The sequence below is a fragment of the Mustela erminea genome, chromosome 4, assembly GCF_009829155.1.
Source record: "Mustela erminea isolate mMusErm1 chromosome 4, mMusErm1.Pri, whole genome shotgun sequence".
NCBI lineage: Eukaryota > Metazoa > Chordata > Mammalia > Carnivora > Mustelidae > Mustela > Mustela erminea.
In genome coordinates this window covers 7284829-7306815 of record NC_045617.1, presented here as the reverse complement: position 1 = coordinate 7306815, position 21987 = coordinate 7284829, and the positions used below count along the sequence as shown (strand labels likewise).

The 21987-nt window shown below is 39.9% G+C and overlaps 1 protein-coding gene across 5 annotated transcripts in view; it reads left to right on the top strand.

Annotated features, from left to right (window-relative positions):
* Nucleotides 1-21987, top strand: part of MAP3K4 (mitogen-activated protein kinase kinase kinase 4) — an 86381-nt gene that overhangs the window by 4953 nt on the left and 59441 nt on the right. For all 5 annotated transcript variants that reach the window (XM_032338537.1, XM_032338538.1, XM_032338541.1 and 2 more), the window contains exons 2-3: nt 7520-7710; nt 19452-20815. In XM_032338537.1, coding sequence (XP_032194428.1) covers nt 7520-7710; nt 19452-20815 — 1555 coding nt within the window. The remainder of the gene's footprint in view (nt 1-7519; nt 7711-19451; nt 20816-21987) is intronic.

The window sequence follows — 21987 nt, the reverse complement described above, 5'->3', positions numbered from 1 at the left end:
TCTTTATATTTGTTTTTAATCTTTCTGTGTTGTTGTTTGTTCTACGTAGCTTAGGACTGATAAAATATGCCTTGTGTAAATCTGTGAGTGACGCAAAAGACTTGCTAGGAGATCTGAGTCAGGCAGACCTTATCCATGCAACTGCCTAACCCTTTCTAAGACCTGACCCTGTCGATTTCTTCTATTAAAACATATTTACTGATGCTCCCAGCATCATGAATGCTTATGGCTAATAGGCTACTCTGTAGAATACCTGTGACTCTCTGTTTCCACCAGTTGAAATATATGCTTATCAGTAGTTCCTTGTTTGTTCCTAAATCTGTCTAGGTCTGTTGTATGTTTAGTTACTGCATAGTTCAGTAAACTCTTACACAAATCTATGAAATGTGAATGCAAAAGAGAATTGTGGTTTCTATATAAATGGAATTGCAGTGCTTTGGAAAGTCTCAAGATGGGTCACAAAAAGAAAAGTGTTGTCAAATTTCTGTTAACATTTAGGAAGAAACATCATGAAAATCCAGAAAAACTGTCCCACAAAAGTCTTTAGATTCTTGTTCTGTTTTGAAGAAATAGAGTGTAGATCATAGGTACCGCACGCGGTTGTGGTGTATGTGACTCATGCCTTCTTTCAGGGAACCACACTTTGGGGCAAGGCTTTAACTCTCATCAAAGCGGTGATGGGTTTAATCTCATTCGTGGACTCAAAGTGAAAGTAAATGTTTAAGTTTTAAATATGTGGTAGTTATCTATTATAATTTAACAAGCCATACCGAAGCTTAATGGCTTAAAGTAAAAACCATTTATTATCTGTTAAAGTACTGAGTAGTTCTGCTTCTCATGGTGTTGGCTTGGGTTCAGGGACAGCTGGAAGATCCAAAATAGCCTCACTCACAAGCTAGCAAGTTGGTGCTGGCTGTCAGCTGGAAGCTCAGCGAGACTTTGACCTCCCTAGTTCTTCTTCGGGCAGCCTCTCTGCCTGGCTGGGCTTCGAAGACCCTGGCGGTCTCAGGGTAGCTGGGCTTCTTCCCTGGTGGCTAGCTTCCCCTCAAGTTCCCAGCTATAACTGGTCCAGCGTCACTTGGACTACATCTCATTCGTTAACGCAGGCACAGGGTCCCTCCTGATCAGGAGGAGGTGATTATAGGAAGGTGGGAATCCTGGGAGGCCATCAAAGTGACAGCCACCAGAGACGTTTCAGTTTTTTAAGTGTGCATGTTTCATTTTTAATGCTTTCGATATGTATTTTTTTTAAAGATTATTTATTTATTTATTTGACAGAGAGAGATCACAAGTAGGCAGAGAGGTAGGCAGAGAGAGAGGAGGAAGCAGGCTCCCTGCTGAGCAGAGAGCCCGATGCGGGACTCGATCCCAGGACCCTGAGATCATGACCTGAGCCGAAGGCAGCGGCCTAACCCACTGAGCCACCCAGGCGCCCTCGATATGTATTTTTAAAATTAACTGGCTGACCGCAGGTCCCAGTGACATTTGATAAGAAGGCTTGTAATAAATGAAAGTGTTTGCAAGCAAACTTATTTATAGTAATTTGATTAAGAGTTGTATGTTCACTAATTAGAGTGGGGACGTAAGAATTTCAGCCCATGTGAATCTGATTCTAAAACTATTATTCCTTACGCTTTACTCCATTGCAGCTGTTTTGGATAGTAGATAGTTATCTTGGCACCTAGGGTTATAGTACCACAATAACATTATTAGCAGAAATCAACCATTGTTTCATTCTTGCAGTCTTTAAAAAATTACATTCTTCAAATAATTGTGATTGCATTTTAATAGAGTTTAGGTAATGATTAAGTCTAATGTATCAAAGATAATATTATTTACCTCACAGATTCACTTATTCAGCAGATAGTAATGGGCACATAGTGTGCACCAGGCACTGTTCTAGACAGCTGAGAAACAGTGGTAAAACGACAGATGAGGTCCCCACCCTCACAGAGCTTTGGGTCTGGTTGAGGGGGTGCATAGTTCTTGTTCATTTCCATGGGACATCTTTTTTTTTTAAATCTACTTCTGTTAAAAAAAAAGATAATTTCTAGTTAAAAAGAAAAAGTCTGTCTGTCTTGAAAACTAAGTAGGTTTTCAAGGTTTTGTACTCTGAATCAATGAAGAAGTGAACTAGCAAATGTCGGATGGGTTTGAGGTTTGACGACAGTTTACTTGGAGGTTAGCTGATGAATGTTCAATGAGAGGCTGCTCATATAGATCAACTAACTTATTAATTGGCTCTTCCAGTATGAACCAACCATGCAACCTCAAATTTATCTTAGTTCCTTTTGATGTATATACCACGGGCCAAGCAAACTATACAAGCTCTTTAAAAAGGAAACCTAGAAAATCTATCGTCTCTGCCTCCTCCTGCCCTCCTCTTCCCTCAGCAGCAGGGGTCTTCCTCGCATCATTATGTAATAGAGAATAGGTTATTGAGGAGGTGGATGAAAGTGGCGGAGAGGACCTCACACAGGTGAGGACTGTACTTCATAAGCGACTAAAATATCTTATTTCTAAGGACTTTGCTAAAGAACTTCTAATGAAGGTTTTTTTTTTTTTTTTTTTTTAGGGCTTTTGCAAAACCACATATTTTTGAGCTCCTGTAATCCAACTTCATTATTTCATAGTTGAACTATTCAGGCGCCATATGGCTTACCTGCTGTGTCAGAGCAGAACTGTGTAACCCGAGGTTACTTGAATTTTTGTCTTGTGTGCCACACATTTTCCATTGAAAAATGACCCCACGCCCCACCTTCAGTTGAGTTCAAGACATACTTTGTTAGACCAGGTTCTATGTCAAGTGAATAGTACTTCAGTAAAGTTTTATGTTAAAAGAGCGAGACACTGTTTTATGTGACTGTTAGAAGTTTAGCACTAGAAAGAAATTTCACATTTCTGTGTTTTTCAGCACAAATAAGGCCAGTGTTTCAGGGCAATTGATGTAGACCTTGTACTACTTTCCTTATCCAAAATAATTGGTACCCAGGAAATATTCTGAACTAGTCAGCTGACCACATTAGCTCATCTCACATGAGCTAATACAAAAATGAGGTTTTGGATGGTTTTAGTTAATTGAAATGATGCAGGTTCTTTTGAACTTACCGCTAGTGTTTGTATTCCTAGATTTTATGTATAAATTTTTTTTCTTTTACGGAAAAAAAGAGAAAGTTTTGCTTAATTTTCCTTCCCACTCCCTATTACATTATTGCTTCTAGGTGAAGAGTCCCCTAACTAAATTGTTTTCCTCTGGCTCCTTTTATGATTTTTCTCTTCGTTATTGGTTTTCAGCAATTTGATTATGATATGCAGTTTGTGGAGCTTCTTGGATCTGTGAACTTTCAGTTTACTTCAGATTTGGAAAATTTTCAGCCCTTAATTTGTAGACTTTTTCAGTGCCTCCCTTTTTTCATTTTGGATTCTAATAACATGTGTTATACTGCTTGATACTGTCCCACAGATAACTGATGCTCTGTTCTTCTTTTCTTTATTTTTTCCTTAATCTTTTCCTAATTCATGTTGGGTAGTTTTTGTTGCTGTGTCTTCAAGTTCACAGATCTTTTCTTCTGCTGTGTCTCATCTGCTTTTAAATCCCACCCAGAGTATTTTTCATTTCAGATACAGTGTTCATCTTTGCAAGCTCTGCTTGAGTAATTTCTGGTCTGCTTATTGATCTTTTTCCCTTGTTTGGGTCATAGTTTCCTTGGTAATTTTTGGTAGGTTGGCAGACATTGTGAGTGTTATTTACTGAATGCTAGACTTTATTTTAATTTCTTTAAATATTTTTGGGCTTTGTACTGACATGTGCTAAGTTACTAAGTTAATTGGATGGAATGGATTAACATTTCCAATAAGTGTGAATAGCATCTTGGTGGAGTTAAGTAAATCTTAAGAAAGTATTAAGTGCATAACTTCACGTTTATATAATGTCTGTTCTAAAGTTTATTTTAATCTTGAGTTATATAATATCTGGCAGCCCCATATGGCATTTTTTCTACCTTGTTTTCTATGTGGTATAATGATTAAAGAGTGAGGAAATATACTGTTTTATCTTATTTTAATGCATTGTTTATGACAGTATTCCTCTTTGCTTCCATGTGATTCTTTATATTTGCTGTTAGGATAATTAAATAATTTGGAAATACTCTGAAATCAGTAGTGTTTATTGTATCTGTGTGAGGGTATAAAGACTTTGTTATATGATGGGTGCAGGCTTAAAAACAAGAGATATTCAGCTTCTGTGTAAGTATTACAGGGACTTAGTCTTCTACTTTTATTTGGAGAGTGCAGCCAAATGAAATTTTCCATGTGTGGAGAATAACTTGTCCATAGTTGGATGACAGCACAATAGAAATATTTTTTCTGTTTCCCCAAATTAAGTTTTTATATAAAAGCTAATGTTTTTACTATGTGTGCTTTTTTGACTTGTTTTATCTCCTACAGCACCAGACTTATTTCCATCATATGTAGATTAAGACAGGGGTACTCACTTGAAAAATAAATGTCATGACCTGACCTTAGTTTGGGGGCCTGCCATTGGAGACTTGGCTCACTTAAGTTTGGACGTCTTCAGTCCCCCTTCAGAAAATCCTCCTCCACTTTTCCTTGCATTTGATTAATTTATTCATCTACCCACGACTGCTAGATACTAGTGAAACATACCATTTTATGTGCCTGTTTTATATTTTAATGTTTTCCACACAGCCGTTTATTTCCATTGTTTAGTTTTGATTATTTTGAGTATTCACAACTGAATTTCCTGAAGTAGTTAGAATGTTGACTTTACAAATTAGATATTAGTCTTTTTCTTAGTTTTAGAAAGATTATATCAGGTATGCAGTTACCTGTCTACTAAGGCTGTGACTTAGCCTTAGGTCTTCTGTCTGCTGAGTTCACTTCTCTCCTCACTACAGAGAGCGTGTTTTCAATGAGGTCTTGTTTATTCCTTTATCTGATTCTGTTTTTCTCTTTAGCCTGCTATTCCATGCTGTCTGGCCTTGATGGATGGAACTGGCTAGATGTTTGTGCCTTAGTGTTGTTTTTTTTTTCTTTTAAGATTTTATTTATTTATTTGACAGAGAGAGAGAGAGAGAGAGGGATCACAAGTAGGCAGGTAGAGAGAAAAGGAGGGGAAGCAGATTCCCTGCTGAGCTGAGAGCCCTATGCGGGGTGATGTGTGGTGAAGTGGGGCTCACTGAGGGACGATGCGGGGCTCAATCCCAGGGCTCTGAGACCATGACCTGAGCCCAAGGCAGAGGCTTAGCCCACTGAGCCACCGAGGTGCCCCTGCGCCTTAGTTTTGTAGTGATTACCATTCTACTATATGAAATATATTATTGTGCTAAGCAACACTGAGTGGTTTTGAACGCTATCCTAGAAACTTTGAGATATAAAAGTAATGAAATACATCGTCTTTCCTTATCATGGACTTTATCCTTGTGGGGAAGAAAAAAGTTACAGAATTTAATTTGAAAGAATTTAAAAGATGCTACAAATGTTAAAATGGTCTCCAGTCCTATACCATGCTGAACTCAGAGATACACTTCTTTCTCTCTTTTTTAAAGGCTTTAATTTCAATTTTAATTTTAATTTTTTTTTTTAAGATTTTTATTTTTAAGTAAGCACTGTGCCCAACCTGGCGCTTGAACTCACAGTGAGATCAAGAGTCAAATGCTTTACTGACTAAGCCGGCCTGGTACCCCCACTCTTAATGTTAAGCAGATGAGTAAGGAACTCAGGTGCTTTCGTGGGTTGCAGATGGGTCTGGTGACTTCCAAGGCTTAGAATAGGAAGAGTAGCCATCATTGAGTGAACCCTCAGTCTATATTACCCTTTTGTTAAGCCTGCATTATTGAATTTAATCCTCATTGGAGTCTAAGTATTACCCTTGCTTTGTAAATATGCAATGTGAAGATTTTAAATAATTTGGCTAAGGTCCGCATAACTAATAGCCAGCACAGTCAGGATTTGAACCGAAGTCCCTCAGACCACAAAATCTGCAGTAATCATTCCAAAACTGCTTGTAAGCACTACAATCCGGGGAGATGAGATTAGCATCCTTGTCCTGCATAGCCATGCCTTCTCATCAGTTGAATCAGCTGTTTCACAGTGAGTGTGGAAGAAGTGGATGTTGGGAAATTCAAGTTCATCTGGAAGTTGTATTATTTGTTGTGTGACTCTGTGATACTTCAGTTATGTAGTTAGCCTAAGGGAATACATATATTTAAAACTTATTTTTAACTTTGCTCACAGTTTTATTTGTTGTAGTTAGCTTTCAGGGCATTTCATTTGTATGTCTTTATGTGTGGGTACACAGTATTCACAGTGGCTAGAGTAGTCTTGTCTGGTTAAATCAGTTTTGACCTGTCCGAGGAATTCTTTATGGATTTCAGTGCTATAAATTTATATAATTCTGCAGCATTTTTATTTTTTGGAAGTTCGTTTTCTAAAGTTTTGTCAGTGTAATTCAATAAAATGGTGTCATCTATTTTAGAGTGGTTTTTCTTTTTCCATCTTGATTTTTATAATAACTTTGATTTTTATATCAGGATAAAAATTACCAGGAAGAACACTAGTTATACCTTGGATATAGTTTGGAGTTACATTTGTAAAATATGAAGTGTATTTTAGAAAGAATATTCATAACGGGCCAGACTGTGACATATATTTAAAAGGAACTTCATGATTGATTCCTTCTAGTTTGCCAGGATTGTATATGTTCTGTTTGTATCAATAAGTTTTTTGTTGTTGTTAGCTTTGCAAAGATCGAACTATATCAAAATACTGATACTATTTGAGAAGTTGGCTGGGGATAGACGATTGGAAAGAAGCATTGCCAGAGAACAAGTTGAGAGTTGTGTTTTGAAGGTGAAGACAAACGAATTCCTTTCTCTTATTCTACCGTGTCCTTCTCCTGCACCAGCCCCCCCCCCCCCCCCCCCCGAGCTCTGCCCTGTAGTGGCTCGCAGAGAATATAGAAACACTGACCTGCCCTATGTTGTCAGAAGCCTCTCGGATCACAGGAGAGCGCCCCATGCTTCCTGCTGTGTGTGCTTTGAAGAGAGGAAGCGCAGCCCTGAGATCCAGGGCAGGGCTGAACTTGCCCACTCATCCCCGAGCCTCCGGGGGCCAGCACAAAGCTACATGCTTCGGTCTCTCCCAGTTGTGTCTTCTGGTCCTTTACTCTCCTTTTCCTCAGTCTGTAAGTTTTTAGGTTTAAACTCATTTATGTCAGAATTCTGTAAACACCAGAAGCTGCATACCAGCTCTGCCCTTGTGACACTCAGATGGTCTGGGGCCAGAGCAGAAGTTGTCACAGACATCCCTGCCTTTGGGCGAAAAAGTTCTCCTTGTCAGTTCCACAAGTACAGATAGAGGAGAAAGACCACATTGCTGAGGATGAGACGAAGCCATAGAAAAGTTTTACAAGGAGTTCTTAAAAGAAGCTTCAAGAAGTTTAAATTTGAGTTCACTTACAGCATTACTGAATATTTTCTCTGCTCTCTGTCTTTCATAGGCCAGAGTGCACATTGGGAGATTCAGCTTGCAGGAATTCTGAGTCTGATGCAGAGGACTTTTCAGATGAAACCAACACGGAGAACCTTTATGGCACCTCTCCCCCCAGCACACCTCGGCAGATGAAACGCATGTCCATCAAGCACCAGAGGAATAGCGTAGGGAAGCCTGCCGGTCGAGCTGGTGTGAAAGGTGAGTCTGGTACTTACAAAGATACACAGGCCTGGCACTTGCAGTGCATAATCTGTGTAACATGTAACTACTGATTGATCCTTTCTATGACAATGTTTTTCCTTTTATATTAAATTTGATTTTAATGCTGCTTTTAAATTTTACTTCTTAATTTTTGAATTACTGCCATTAGCAGTATTGTTAGTAAAGGAGAAAATCATCCACCAGAGATAGAAAGGTTTGTCCTGTGTAATTGCTAAAGCTGGTGGCATGTATTCTGTTTGGTCAGTAGAAGAGCCCAAGCATGCCTGAATCCGTGCACTCATCGAAGACTGCTGCTGATACAGGAGTGAGGTGCCTTTTAAAAATTCTTTGCATCTCTAGCTTTTGTCTTCCAGATGTGATGTACTGGGCAGTTTGGGAGAGGCAGGGCCGGGCTTCCCTCACCAGCCTGTGACCTGTGCTCTCTGGCAGTGGCCCTGAAGCTGCCCTAAGTGTGCACAGCCCACCTGCTTGCTAACAGTGCCTGGACAGTACCGTGCACCACAGACAGTACTTGTGTTCTACTTTTCTCTTTGACGTCTCAGAGCCCAGATAATGTTCTGTTCCTAGAAGCTGGGAGTGTTTTCTGTTTTCATTTCATACTTCCTCCAACATGTCACAGCTGTTCTTTTCTGAGGTGCATAAATCAAATCATGCTGACCTGCTGCCTCCTTGTTCCCTCCGTCTGGCTTAGATCCTCAGGTCACTGAAGCCTGATGGTTTTAGGATTCCCCTATTAATTTCAGCGAGCCACTTGTCCTAAAACTGATCTCGGAGCTTTTTGGAATTCATTCATCTCTTTCTGCATAAAATACAGATTTTATTCTTCATCTTATCTGAGAAGTTCCCCTATCACAGGCGCTCCCTTATTGACATCAAGTGTATGCCCATTTCTCTCTTTCCTTGGCCCACATTCTCCCTTTCTGTTTGGCCACGTCCCCGTCCCACACTTGTCTTCCACATGTTAGCCTCTTGTGGTTGTAAGGTGGCCAGTTCACTCTGTGTCCCTGTTGTAGCCCTTACTCAAGAAAGAAGGCAGTCAAGAGAAATCGATTCTGTTATATTTATTTGCTTGGGTAAAATCTTGACCCAGGAAGAAATCCTAAGCAGTAATAGTCTTTCTTTTCCACAGGGAAGGTGATTTTTTTGCCTTCATTTTTTATTTTAAGTTTAAAAATTTACAGGTTAGTCAATTGTTTATTATTAAAGATTTTATTTATTTTAGAGAGACAGAGTGCATGTACAGGTGGGGGGAGGAGCAGATGGAGAGGGACAAACCGACTCCGTGCTGAGTGTGGAGCCCATCGTGGGGCCTGGTTCCACTGTCCTGCGATCATGACCTGAGCCAAAGTCAAGAGTCAGATGCTTAATCAACCGAGCCTCCCAGATGCCCCAGGATATTTTTTATTTTTATGTAATCTCTGTACCCAAAGTGGGGCTCAAACTTAAAATCCCAAGATCGAGAGTCAGATTCTCTACTGACTGAGGCAGCCAGGTGCCCTAATTCTTTACTTTATTTGCACTAGGATATTAACCTGTGACCTGTACTTAACTACCCCAAGAAATTAATAGCTTCCCATTGCAATTTATCTTCTTTAAAACCAATCTTTATTCATTTTCTCAAGGATGACTGTAGAAGCGCCTTATCTAAAACAAGTGTCACTGAAGTAGCATCTAAAGAATCACTGTTAGTTAATACAGATTCTCTTCGAGCTGGTAAAACTGAAACGATGCCAGTAGCACATCTGCTTTTTCTTTACCTGATGGTCCATATTATTTCAGAATAGGAGTTGAGGGTGTAATTCTCACATCTTATAGATTGAGAAACTGAGGTCTAGGGTTTTTAAAGTAACTTGAGGCCAGAAGGCTTGAGATGGGGACAGGACTGTTTTGAGAAATAGTTCTCCTGGGGCTTGATTTGGACTTTTTCCCAGTATAAGCAGCAGATACTAAGCTTACCTGAAGAGTTAACTGTACTGTCTCTCACTAATCAGAAATCCAGTCACTAGATTTTTAAAAAAATATTTATTTATTTCTGGGACGCCTGGGTGGCTCAATTGGTTAAGCCGCTGCCTTTGGCTCAGGTCATGATCCCAGGGTTCTAGGATCGAGTCCCACATTGGGCTCTCTGCTCGGCAGGGAGCCTGCTTCTCTCGCTGCCTCTGCCTGCCACGCTGCCTGTTTGTGTGTACTCTCTCTGTCTGTCAAATAAATAAATAAAATCTTTAAAAAACATATTTATTTGAGAGAGAGAGAGAGCGCATGCACGTGTATACATGGGAGTGGAGAGGGTCCGAGGGAGAGGGAGAGAGAAATGCAAGCAGACGCTGTGCTGAGTGCAGAGCCTGGATGTGAGGCTTCATCTTAGGACCCTGAGATCACTGCTGAGCCAAAAGCAAGAGTTGGGACTCTTAACTGACTGTGTCACCCATGTGCCCCCCATCACTAGCCATTTGGTGAGCTCCTGCTGTCCTTCCAGGGTGTGTGGGAAATGGAAGTTGAAAGTTTGTTTCTTCACCTTTAATTTCTTTCAGCTGTTTATTTCATAAAATTACAGACTTTGAGATCTGGAGGGGGTCTTGGAGACCACTTATTCCAGTTCCTGCTGTTTCTCAGGTGAAGAAATGGATGGCCTATGTCTTTTGACTTGTACCTGTCTAATAGCAGACCTAAGAAACCAAAATCCGTAAAAACTTACTCTTTTTTCTTACTGTAAAAGATTATGTGTTATGGGAAATTTAGAAACTACAGACAAAAAGAAATAAAAATACCTATAAACCCAACACACGGAAATGCTAACTTTTACCATCTATGGTGAAAGCCCCATCTTGCGTGGGAAGCGTGCAGGTAGACCGCAGCGCAGGCTCAGTCGGTCGAGCTGGGGTGAAGGATGGTGAGGAGAGGCTGCCGTGGGTGTCCCCAGGAGGGAGCGGGAGGAGGGAGCGGGGAGCCCTGGGGCTAGGAGACTGCTGAACAAGTGACATTTGTGCTGTGACCTGAAGGCTGAGGCCAGGAGACCCATGTTTCAAACTAGTGTGTGATTCATGATAATATATTGGTCCCTCAGTATTTTCTAGAGCTTTTAGAATTAGTTAGGTTGGTCAGATTTATTTTAAAAGCTTTCCAAGGGAACATGAACTGGTGCATTCTTTCTTTCTCGCTGCCACAAGCCAGGGCTCTCTGAATCATACTATTCACTTTAGAACTGCAGTCCAAGTTGGACTCATCATTTTAATAAATGTCACCAATAATGTTTGCATTTTCCTGGTTATCTATTGCTGTGGAACAAACTACCCCACAACTTAGTGGCATGAAAGAACAACCATTTTATTGTGCTCATGCTGCTGTGGCCCACATGTTTAGGCAGGTCACAGCTTGTCTCAAACCTGTCATGTCTAGAGCTTTTGCTGGAATGGCTCAGTCGGGGAGATACTGTCATGGCCCTAAGTGGGAGCCTTAGTTCTTCTCCACGTGGTCCAAGATGGCTCCTTTACTCACATGTCTGGCATCTGGGTGGAGAGCGGGCTGGCATTGTTTTTTTCCCTATGTGACCTTCCACATGGCTATTCTGGGATTCTTCACAGCATACTTGTTCTGGGTAATTAGGATTCTTATGTGGCAGTTAGCTTTCCCTTAGAGCCAGGGTCATGAGAGATCAGGGTGAAAGTTGTAAGGGTTCTTAGCTTAGGAAGTCATACAGCACCACGTCTGCTGCGTGCTTCGGCCACACAGGGCCACCAAAAGTCAGTGTGGAAGGGGACCACACAGGGCATTTCAGCAGCAGAAGGTGTGGTTATGGGCTGTAAGGGACCAGCTCCTACCTGCATTTGATATAAAGCTTTGGGGAATTAGTTTCTGGTCATCATACTGTCTTTGTGCTTCCAGCCCTTCTCCCTTGTAAATGGAGACAACATCATAAGCATTCCTGAAGGACTAGAAGGACCCAGAAAGGTAACTGAGGGCACTATGTTGCAAGGAGGTGAGAGTAACCATTAATTTTTTTTTTTTTTTTAAACAATGGTAGCCATTGTCGTGAACTGATTATATGGATATGATTCTTTAAATATTTTATTATTATAGGCTCAGAATAACTACTGCTAATCTACAGTAGTAACTAACTACCATAGATTCATTTTTTGTAATTGGAAATTCAGCCCCAGGCCACTTTCTAACCAGCTGGGTATAAATGGAGAGTTCCCATGAGACCCTTTTTAGGTTCCATAATTTGCTAGAACTGTTTACAGAACTCAAAACACACTTTACTTGTGTTTGCAGTTTATTATAAAGGACTCAGGAATAGCCAAATGGAAGAGATGTATAGGACCAGGTGTGCGGGGTGACATGGCCTTCCAGGTCCCGCCGGCCTTAGCCTGTCACTGCCTGGATGTATCCACCAGCATGGAAACTCATCGCATTTCCTTGTTAAAGAGTCTTTAGAGAGCTTACTCTCCACCCTGCTCCCTCCAGCCCCTTTCTGGGTGGTGGATGGGGGGTGCCGAAGCTTCCAGCCCGCTTATTATTAGTTGCCTAGGACCAGCCCCATCCTGAGGCTACTCTCTAGGAGCATCCCTTAGCATAAATACAGATGTGATTGAAAGGGGCTCCTTTTGAATAATTACTCAACGGATTCCAAGAGTTTTTAGCAGTTCTGTGCCAGAAATCTGGACAAAACCCAAATATATTTCTTATTATACCTTGGAGAGCAGCTGCTAGCAAAGGTATGAGGAGATGGCAGCTTTGATACAAGGCTAATGGGAATGGAAATGTCTTAATCCTTGTGGGAAAGTGATTTTGTTAATTCAGTCAAGTCGAGGTTGGTTATGTCCTTGACCCTGCACATCCACCATTGGGAGTAGACTCTAGAGAAACTCTGCAAATGGACACAACAAATCCTGTACGAAGATTCACTGTGTCATTCATTGTTTGTGATTTCCAAGCATAATATGCAGTTGTGTAACCACCAAGCATGGTAATTCAAAACAAGTGTCTGTCTTAGTGATTATCTGAGCTGTCAGCGGATCGAGAGAGAGGAGACCCTGGCGGGGAGGTGAAGGACATAGGTGAGGTCGCCATTGTTGGTATGGGATGGAAAGGGGGTTTGTGTGTGAAGAATGAAAGAGGTGAGGTTGCCATTGTTGGGGCAGGATGGGGGTGTGTGAAGGACGAAGGCCAAGTCTCCATAGCCCAGATGGGATGGCGCTATGAAGAATGAAGGCGAGGTTGTCATTGTTGCAGCGTTTTCTTCCTTGATGTTGGTGGACTCTCAAATGATTGCCAGTTTAGAAGTGTGCAAAAAAATATTTTCTCCAATTTTGACATTTCCCTGGGAATGTTAAAGACATTTTTGTTTTTGAAACATGAACTGCTGCTTTTAGAAGTTGTGATAAATATGATAGCAATGTTGTGATGTCTAGGTATGAATGGTTAGTTCCTTATTACCTAAGAGAAGTCAGTTGTGTGACATCCTGACTGACGTAACCTACCAGTTAAGCTCTTGAATTAGCTCACTGACCAGGCTTAATTTCATACTTTGATGAGTAACAGAATTTAATTGAGGTATTATTTAAATTGTACTTTTGGATAATGATAAATAACTGCTAAACTACAGCAATTAAGATTTTAATTTTGGACAATAATTAGTCATTTACAGCTATTCTTCTTAAGATCGGTTTAAGGGAGAGATGGTCATACTATCTCATCCTTAAATTTTTGTGCCTTTTAACATAGCAGAAGGAAGTAAATCTAGCTCATCTCACAGTTTAAATAGGTAAAATAAGAATTAAAACACTCAAGCCACATCCTTTTCAGAGTGAGTCTGCCTGTAATCCATACCAGCTCTATTTTGCCAGCAATATTATAACATACTGCAGTAGCCAGGCTATAGAGAGAGAAGGATATCTCAAGATATTTATATCAGAATTTGAACCTATGTGCACATGTGCATATACACATATTGATTTCCCTATCATAAACAAGTACCTCAAAGTATATATGTACGTGCGTGTGTATAGAAGTCTTGTGTTTTTGCTAACAGTAGTAGGATCAGCAGCTTGTTCTTGAGAGTGTAATACTGCTGTAAAATTGAGCTGATTTGATCTAGAGTTGACCCTTGAACAATGCCGGGTCAGGGGTTGGGGGTCAACCCCAAGCAGTGTCAAAATTTGGTGTATAACTTTTGACTCCCCAACAGCTTAACTTGTAATAGCCTACTGTTGACCGGAAGCCTTACCATGACATAAATAGTTGAATAACATATTTTTTGTATGTATTATGTACTATATTCTTACAATGCAGTAAGCTAGAGAAAATAAATTTTTACTTTTTTTATTATTTTTTTTTAGAGAGGGTGGGAGAGGGGCAGGGGGTTAGAGAATCTTAAGCAGGCTCCATGCCTAGTGTGGAGTCCAGTGGAGGGGCTCGATCTCACAACCCTGAGATCATGACCACATCTAAATCAAGAGTCAGACACTTCACTGACTGAGTCACCCAGACAAACTGAAAACGAAAATTTTTTTTAAAAGATTTTATTTATTTGAGAGAGAGACAGAGACAGAGAATGGGAGCGTGAGAGGGGAGGTCAGAGGGAGAAACAGACTCCCCATGGAGCTGGGAGCCCGAGATGGGACTCCATCCCAGGACTCCGGGATCATGACCTGAGCTGAAGGCAGTGGCTTAACCAACTGAGCCACCCAGGTGCCCAAAAAGGAAATATTTTTAAGAAAATCTAAGAAAAAGTACATTTACAATATATGTAAAAAAAAAAAAAATCTGTGTATAAGTAGACCATGCACTTCAAACCCTTGTTGTTCAAGGGGTCAGCTGTATGGTCAATCACATGATAGTTCATTGTTAACATTAACTAGAGTGGACTTAAATCTGTATTTCAGCTCTGTAGTCTAAACTCAACCTCAGTCAAAGTTCTGTTTCAAGCTCTCCTTATACAGACTCACTGTTGCAGCCACTCGCTTCTTTTTGCCTTTGTGTCTCTTCATGCTCTTCTTCCCTGGCTTTAAAGATACTCTTGACTTTCTTGCTACCTTCGTTTGAGCTCCATACATTTTCCAAAGCCTCAGTCAAGTACGTGGTGTTATTTAAAGTCTTTACAGATTAGTTACTCTCTATAATCTGTCCTTTATGCCACTCAGTGTCTAACCTTTCCTTGGGTGGGTAGTACTGGTCTCTGAGCACTGTGACGGGTATTAACAGTGGTGTAAAGATATGAACATGGCTTAGGATCCCTGTCCTAATAGTTACCATCTGTTGATGTTTCATGGTAGTCTTCACAGTGTTGTGAAGATTTATGATAGTCTCTCTACAGCTTCTACTTGAAAATGAGGGAGTTAAGGAAAGTGTTTCCCAAAATATGCCATTCTAGCCAGGTGAATCAGAGACACTGGGAGTGGGCCCAGGAGTCCACATTTTAGCAAGAATCTAAGTGCTTCTCAATGTTGACTGATATTTGAGAACAATGAATTCGATCTCTAAGCCCCTGCAGATTGCTGACATTGTTTGATAATCCAGGACATCATTGCTCTAATGACCATCTCCCACTTAGAGGTAAAGAGCAGCTATCTGTTTACGCTTACTCATTTGAGAGCTTAAGGAAGGCTGGTGTGTTAAGTGTGAATAGTACTCATAGGGGAGAGCAGAAGTATTTAAAAGACTTGATAAAAAATATATTTTATACATATTCTAAGGAGCCAGTTCTAAATATGGATGGTGGGAAAATTCAGTTGAATGTCTCATATCTGTTTAAACAAGTGAACCATATTTCTTGTCATTGGTTGCTTTTGGTTTCATTATAAATTTTTTTTTCTTTTCCTTTTCGTGTTCTGATTAGGCAGAAATTATTGGTGATTGGCTAAAGGAAAAAGTAACTACTTTGGAAGATCGCTGTAACTGCACTAACCAAATCACATTACTTAATTTACAGCCACGCAGATCAGTTGTTCCATTAGTCTTACTGAAGTTATTATAACTAGTTTTGTAACACTATAATAGGACTTGTCATGTAATACATTCTGTATATTTTTAATTTATTGTCCTTTCAGAAGCTGTTTATGGTTGACTTTTTATTTTTATTTATTTTTATTTTTTATATTTTTAAAATTTCTTTTCAGCATAACAGTCTTTTTATTAATTGCAAAGGGATTTAGTATTAAAGGAAAACTAGATATAGAAACAAACTTGTCAATGTGGTTTTAATTTGAATCTCCCTGAGGGCTAGTGATGGTGAACATTTTTTCATGTGTCTGATAGCCATTTGTATGTCTTCATTGGAGAAGTCTCTGTTCATATCTTCTGCCCATGTTTTATATGATTGCCTGTTTTGTGTGTGTTGAGTTTGAGGAGTTCATTATAGGTCCTGGATATCAACCTTTTGTCTGTACTATCATTTGCAAATATCTTCTACCATTCCTTGGGTTGCCTCTTTGTTTTTTTGACTGTTTTCCTTTGCTGTGCAGAAACTTTTGATTTTGATGAAGTCCCAAAAGTTTATTTTCGCTTTTGTTTCCTTTGCCTTTGGAGACATGTCTTGAAAGAAGTTGCTGTGGCTGATTTTGAAGAGATTACTGCCTATGTTCTCCTCTAGGATTCTGATGGATTCCTGTCTCACATTGAGGTCTTTTATCCATTTTGAGTTTATCTTTGTGTATGGTGTAAGAGAATGGTCGAGTTTCATTCTTCTACATATAGCTGTCCAGTTTTCCCAGCACCATTTATTGAAGAGACTGTCTTTTTTCCACTGTATATTTTTTCCTGTTGTGTTGAAGATTAATTGACCATAGAGTTGAGGGTCCATATCTGGTCTCTCTACTCTGTTCCACTGGTCTGTGTGTCTGTTTTCATGCCAGTACCATGCTGTCTTGGTGACCACAGCTTTGTAATAAAGCTTGAAATCAGGTAACATGATGCCCCCAGTTTTATTTTTGTTTTTCAACATTTCCTTAGCGATTCGGGGTCTCTTCTGATTCCATACAAATTTCTGGATTATTTGCTCCAGCTCTTTGAAGAATACTGGTGGAATTTTGATCGAAATGGCATTAAAAGTATAGATTGCTCTAGGCAGTATAGACATTTTAACAATGTTTATTCTTCCGATCCAAGAGCATGGAATGGTCTCCCATCTTTTTTGTGTCTTCTTCAATTTCCTTCATGAGTGTTCTGTAGTTCCTCAAGTACAGATCAACATAGCTTTCCATAGGCTCCTCCAACTTCATGTATTAAAAACTAAACTCATTATCTTTACCTCTAGCCTTAAGCAGTGATACCACGTATGTCATTTTGTGTTTCACAGTGACAAAGTATAGTATAAATTCCTACCTCGAAAAATAAAATACCGTGGAGTTAAGTTTGGAAGAACTTGTTAGCTTTGCTTTCAAATAACCATTGTTTTACCAAGTAGAGATGAATGGTGTGTATGTGCTATGTCAATAAAGGTATAAAGAACACAATTAAAACATCAAAGAGGAGACAAAGTCCGGGCTTGGGCAAATTTTTTATGAATGAATATTGATAGGTATTTGTAGCTAGAAACAAAATTGAAGAAATTTCTTGAATGGGTTGCATAAAAAATTTTAAGACCTTAGAAGTAAGGTAGATTAAAACTACGGATAAAAATTCTATCATTTAAAAATACTGGTAATTAAAAAGTAATAATAACCATTTTTATATTAAAATATAGCAAAAATCCCAGTAGACAGATAAAATCCTTTTTGATGGGCCATAAAGGAAATTAGTGCACATAAGTGCCTGTCCGGTAGGGGGAGAGCCAGGGGGAAAGGGAGACACAGAATCCTAGGCAGGGTCTATGCCCAGAGTGGGACCCCAATGTGGGGCTCATTCTCATGACCCTAAGATAATGACCTGAGCAGAAATCAAGAGTCAGATACTTAACTGACTTGAGCTACCCTGGTGCCCCTAAAATTCTTTTAAAACTATTTTGATTCAAAGTGATTAGAAGGCAAACTGGTTTAAACAGATTTTCTTTAGTGAATTGATTTTGGGTATATTAGTTTGTAACTCCTGTAAATATAACCTATTTCACCAAACCTAAGGCATACTATAATGTGTTTTAAGAAAAAAATGCTTACAATTGATGACACAGTGTGTTTATTTTAAAAATTTTTTCAATTTTTTATTATTTATTTGGGATAAAGTGAGAGAGAGAGAGAGCATAAGCAGGGCAGAGAGAGAGGAAGAAGCAGGCTATCTGCTGAGCAGGAAGGCCAATGTGGGGCTTAATCCCAGTACCCTTGGATCGTGACCTGAGCTGAAGGCAGACGCTTAACCCACTGAGCCACCCAGATGCCCCGACACAAGTGTGTTTTTATACTTAGCATTTTTATTTTTTATTTAGTGAAAGAACCCTTTTTATACTTTTTGATATTTAGATACAGGTTTTAAAAAAACTATTTGTTATTTATGTTGTGTGTGTGTGATTTTATATATATGTATATATAATATGTACTGTGATATTATATATATAAAATAAATATATAAACATATAAATATATAAAATAAGATGTAAATGAAACCTATTAGGGAATATGTTTCTAAAACATATTCATATCATCAATTATAAAACATTTTAATTTCAGAGATGTTAAAATACAGAATGTGTGCCCTAGATTCAGGGACATGAAGTATATCTTGGGTGTGGAGGGGAGATCAGAATGGGGTTTTAGGTTTGGGCATTACCCGTATACGAAGTAGAAGTGAGGGTTACCCAGGGAGGGGGAGAGTAAGGCAGAAGAGATTGAAGAGTGAAATGGAGAACAGCATTTTCTGGAGTGAGCCAGGTTCCAAGGAGGGAATTTGTTAAAGAGTGACTTGGGAAGCAGAAAAGAACCCAGAGACCGTTGTATCTAGAAAGAAAGGGGCTGAAGGCATTTCAGTCAGGTAGAGGTGGTTAATAGTGGCAGAAATGCCAAACAGGAAGGAAGGGGGTGTGTATGTTCATTCCAAAGCTTGGGATTAAATTAATAGCACTTTTCGATAATTGTTTGGTGAGAAAGTGTGATGTTTACTTTCTTTGCATTAATTTTGAATGATTTAATATGCCACTTGAGGCAAATGATACTGAATTAGTCTGTATGTCTTCAATTCTGTTAATGCTAAATTTAAAATGTTATTGTTCATTTGTGGGAAAGAAACTGAGAAGTAGAATAAATTAACATTTTTACCTGTTATCTGTCTTTCATTTTTTTATGAGGATAATCTGAAAGTGCCTTAAAGATTTTTTGCTCAGTCTGCTTCATTCTACAAATGAGAGAAGAGACCCAGGAAACTTACATGGTCTGCTCTGAATTAATACATTCAGTTCACAGCAGAGGCGGGAATGGGGTGGGTTTTCCAAACCATGTTTCTGTCAGAGCTGCTGTGCTCTTTGTCCCTTCTTAAGTTGAAGGAGGTTAACTGGTGGCGATTTCACTCTGTGGATAACTGCACTTTTAATGTAGAGAAATGGCTTGTTTTAGATTTGTAGTGGAAGATATTAGAGAGCATAGCAAGTATAATAAAGCAGGGAAATTCCTTAGAAATAAAGAGAGAAATGTATATATTTTGGATCTTTTACTTTTCAGCATATAGTTACGATTTTTTTCTCCAGTAACAGCCTGAAAAAATAAGTACATGTGAAGATGAGTTTTCTTGAAGATGCTGAGGGTAGTTTCATGTCTTAGAGTTAACATGATGATCTGTTTATTTCTTTTTAATAGAAAAAACGAATGCACCGAACCAGCCTCCACACAAAGACACTGGAAAAACGGTGGAGAATGTGGAAGAATACAGCTATAAGCAGGAGAAAAAGATCCGAGCAGCTCTTAGGACAACAGAGCGCGATCATAAGAAAAATGTGCAGTGCTCGTTTATGTTGGACTCAGTGGGTGGGTCTTTGCCCAAAAAATCAATTCCAGATGTGGATCTTAATAAGCCTTACCTCAGTCTTGGCTGCAGCAACGCTAAGCTTCCGGTATCCGTGCCCATGCCTATAGCCAGAACTGCACGCCAGACTTCTAGGACTGACTGTCCAGCAGATCGCTTAAAGTTTTTTGAGACTTTGCGACTCCTGCTAAAGCTTACCTCAGTCTCAAAGAAGAAGGACAGGGAGCAAAGAGGACAGGAAAATACGTCCGCTTTCTGGTTTAACCGATCTAATGAACTGATCTGGTTAGAGCTACAAGCCTGGCATGCAGGACGGACCATTAATGACCAGGACCTCTTTTTATATACAGCCCGTCAAGCCATCCCAGATATTATCAATGAAATCCTTACTTTCAAAGTTAATTACGGGAGCTTTGCCTTTGTTAGAAACGGAGCTAGTTTTAATGGTACTTCAGTAGAAGGGCAGTGCAGAGCCCCTCATGGAACAAAGCTGGTGGGTTACTCGACGTACCACGAGCATCTCCAACGCCAGAGGGTGTCGTTTGAGCAGGTAAAGCGGATAATGGAGCTGCTGGAGTACATAGAAGCACTTTATCCATCGTTGCAGGCTCTTCAAAAGGACTACGAAAAATATGCTGCGAAAGACTTCCAGGACAGGGTGCAGGCACTCTGTCTGTGGTTAAACATCACGAAAGACTTAAATCAGAAGTTAAGGATTATGGGCACTGTTTTGGGCATCAAGAATTTATCAGACATTGGCTGGCCAGTGTTTGAAATCCCTTCTCCTCGGTCATCCAAAGGCAATGAGCCGGAAGATGAGGGTGATTACACAGAAGGGGACTTGCGGGAGCTGGCAAGTAGCGCGGACGACAGTGAGGAAGAGCAGCTCTCAGGTCCCAGGGCCCCGGAGCCCACACAGCCCGCTGCCAGCAGTTGCGGCATCCGCTCGCAGGACTGTGTGCGGAAGAAGCTGGAGAGGCTCGAGTCTGAGGACGAGTCCGTTGGCTGGGGAGCGCCAGACTGCAGCGCAGAAGCAGGCTTTAGCAGACATTGTCTGACTTCTATTTATAGACCATTTGTAGACAAAGCACTGAAGCAAATGGGGTTAAGAAAGCTAATCTTAAGACTTCACAAGCTGATGGACGGTTCCTTGCAAAGGGCACGTATAGCACTGGTAAAGAGTGACCGTCCAGTGGAGGTAGGTTTCTGGTAGGCGTTCCTGTGATCTTGGCCTCAGTTCCATCCTTACAGAGTGCTGTGTTGATTATTAGGTACTTCCGTAGTCTTGGTATTTTTAAGGTGTAAGTGGTCGTCACTGTAACTTGCAGGTTTAAACATTTCTATAAAGCACTGTGATAAATGTGGGAAGGGAGCTATGGAAACTGCTGGAAATTTAGTGAATTAAGTGTAAGGTGGTGTGGGGAGGAGAAAAAGTCCAGCTTTATAAATAGAGGATGGAGAAGGACAGACTAGGTATAGATAAAGACGGGAGAAAGCCGTAACCCTGGGTGACCCCGGGCTGAATAGCAGTCAGTAAAAAAGTCAACATGATGCTAAAATATGTTTAAATGAATACGGCATCCAAGGTCATGAATTTGGTTCTTTCTCGAGTCTTTGCAATAGCTTATTCCCTTTTTGAGTAGCAGGTCCAGTTTTTGGCCACTGTATTTTAAACTGATAACAGATACTACACATGATTTTAGCCAAAGGAGATGGGAGTTGTAGAGAAATGTCAGAATGATCAAAAGGGAAAAAAAAGTTTACATGTTACAGTTAGCAATTAGCATAGGTGATAGACGTTTAAGGGAAGCCTTAATTATCAGATCCACATTTTGACATGTGAAGATTTTTGTGAGAGGAGTATGCCTCCTAGAAAAAGCAGTTTGAAAACAGTGCAGATTTTGTTTTGATAGCTTGATCTCTCAAATTTTTTACTGTGAAGGGTGATGAAACTAGAAGGGGCATGCTGTTGGATACTGTTCTTGAGAGGAAGAAGAGCAATGTCTCTCTTGTGGTGAGTTTGCATATTCATCCGGCTGAAAGCAAAAGCACCCAGATCTTTGAGATTCTTTATACCTGTCTCTGGTTGCTATTCTCAATTTTAGTAGCTATGTACATACGTATGTATGCACCTTTTATTTTTATTTTTTAAACTTCAGTTTAGTACATAATGTGACTTGCTTTGGCGTGAGACATGATACAACAGAGGGCATTTTTTTTTTTTTTTTAATAATGGGAAACATTGGAAGAGAACATCAGTTGATAAGATTTTTATTTTTCATGAACTAGGCCATGAACCCCTAGGAAGGGGTCAGACATTCACATAATAGTGCTGATGTTTGCAAAAGGAATCTGCACTTCGTAGCTATA